Source organism: Cynoglossus semilaevis, chromosome 18 (genome assembly GCF_000523025.1).
Source record: "Cynoglossus semilaevis isolate Cse_v1.0 chromosome 18, Cse_v1.0, whole genome shotgun sequence".
Classification (NCBI taxonomy): domain Eukaryota; kingdom Metazoa; phylum Chordata; class Actinopteri; order Pleuronectiformes; family Cynoglossidae; genus Cynoglossus; species Cynoglossus semilaevis.
This window is the reverse complement of record NC_024324.1, coordinates 2,042,727-2,044,599: the sequence shown is the minus strand read 5'-3', so window position 1 is coordinate 2,044,599 and position 1,873 is coordinate 2,042,727. Positions and strand designations below refer to the sequence as shown.

Sequence of the window (1,873 nt, the reverse complement as noted above, 5' to 3'; positions counted from 1 at the left end):
ACTTTCTTCTCAATATTCATCGCCAACATCTGGCAACGGAAGGACAGACTCTTGGTCTTCTCGATCACCTGCTGGTACGGTGACACCGCGTTGTTGCCCATCACCACGTGACCCTGGGAAACAGTTGGTTTGTTTTTAAATCCTACGTCTAAAAAAGAAGAGCCCGAGGCAGCGACTTCACCTGGTAAATCATAATGAGGAATAACGAGGAATTTGATTGGCCTATTCAAGTCTGACACACAAAGGAATCCTGTATAAAACATTAGTCACACCGTGGCCACTGTTTACGCTCCCGTCACTCATCTGAAACGGTAAACACCGAGCCTCACCAGTTTGGAGTCGATCTTAGCGTCGAGCCGGGCGTTTCGGATGAGGTTGACGATCCACCGCTCTGCCTCCTCAGGCGTCATGTTGAGCTTGTCTGCCAGCATGCTGCGAAGAAAGAGCAGCCGCAGGAAGGAGAGAGGCTTTTATTATGTGGTAAATACGAATGAGAAAATGTGGAACCAGTAAGAAAAGAGAATAAAATGTCTGAGGAGAACAAAACATCTAAGCAGCAGCAGAAGAATATTCTGACGTCTGGAAATAAATAAAACACCAGAATACGACCAACCCTACGACAGCCGTGCTGTGATTTCCCTGAGAAGGCTTTAAAAATATTCATTTCATTCTTTTAGTTTTCTTTGTAAAGTACAGTAGTTTTTCACTTCCTAACGTTTACAAGGCTTTTTTTAAGATCGTGCACCTGATGCTGATGCACTGATGAATCCGACAGAAGGTCTCAAAGATGAAGAGTCGAGCGTTCTCGATGAAGTCCTCCAGACAGGCCACCAGGAAGAAGTCGTTTACCAGAACCTGGATCAAACACAAATCTGATTATTTGGTTGGTTTTTTTTTTTTTTGGACTAGCGGTCAGAACCAGGTCAACCATCTCCACCAGTACCAGTAACAGTTCCCAGTAAACAGCTGCAGCTGTATTTAGCCGCTTTCACACTGATTTACAGGAACGATAACGCCGTCAGAACGGACTGCGTTATATAATGGAACCACAACCAGATGTGAGTCAACAGTTTTTAAACAGATGGTTTATTTTAGCCACAGTGGTCAAGACACACAGGCCCAGAAAGAACAAGGACTCAATGGACTGACTGTAGAAAAGCCTCACATTATGAACAGTTTTCACTGACGATGACGGTGAAGATGATTTGTCCAGAACTTTCTGGGTTTCTTAAAACCATTTTCACATTGTTGTTTCACATCTTTTTTTCAAAGTAAAGGTAAAAAACTGTTCTCCTCACCGACTCACACTCCCTCAGCTTCCTTTGTGCGCTGTCAAAGTCAAAGTTCACGTAGAGACACTCCACAAATTCTGTGATCGGGTCTTTGTACGTGTACGACTCCTGCAGGAGGAAAAAAACAAAACAAACGTGACGATTCACGGACTGATGTCGTCACAGCGACCGTCTCCAGACAAACTCCTCTGTTTTTACCTGTTGAATGACTTTCACCAAGTCCTTCAGCACTTGTCGTCTCTTTCGTACGTCTTTGTTGGTGATGACTGCAGTCGTGAGGTATCGCAGGATGTGTGGGCACATTGTCTGGATGGCATTCAGGTACCTGAGGAGAAAAAACAAAGAAAGAAAATCACATTGTCATCCAGTCAGAATCAGGTCAGAACCCATTTGATCCTTCAGTTTAATTCAGCTGAAGAAAAACTCAGTGACAAGTGACAGAAAGCCAGTCTCTCACTCATATACTGCGTGTCCTTGATGAACAAAGAGGATTCAGTCTGAAAGAGTCGTGTATTTCCTGCCTACACAGGAAGTTACTGCACTTCCTGAACTGACTTCACAATAAATGGCTGATAATTAAG

At 43.8% G+C, this 1,873-nt stretch overlaps 1 protein-coding gene across 1 annotated transcript in view; it reads right to left on the bottom strand.

The window, feature by feature from the left end:
• Positions 1–1,873, bottom strand: part of eif3eb (eukaryotic translation initiation factor 3, subunit E, b) — a 5,808-nt gene that overhangs the window by 1,252 nt on the left and 2,683 nt on the right. Inside the window, exons 8-12 of the mRNA XM_017040988.2 lie at positions 1,491–1,617; positions 1,299–1,400; positions 746–855; positions 330–432; positions 2–113 (exon numbers count right to left, since the gene is read on the bottom strand). Coding sequence (XP_016896477.1) covers positions 2–113; positions 330–432; positions 746–855; positions 1,299–1,400; positions 1,491–1,617 — 554 coding nt within the window. The remainder of the gene's footprint in view (position 1; positions 114–329; positions 433–745; positions 856–1,298; positions 1,401–1,490; positions 1,618–1,873) is intronic.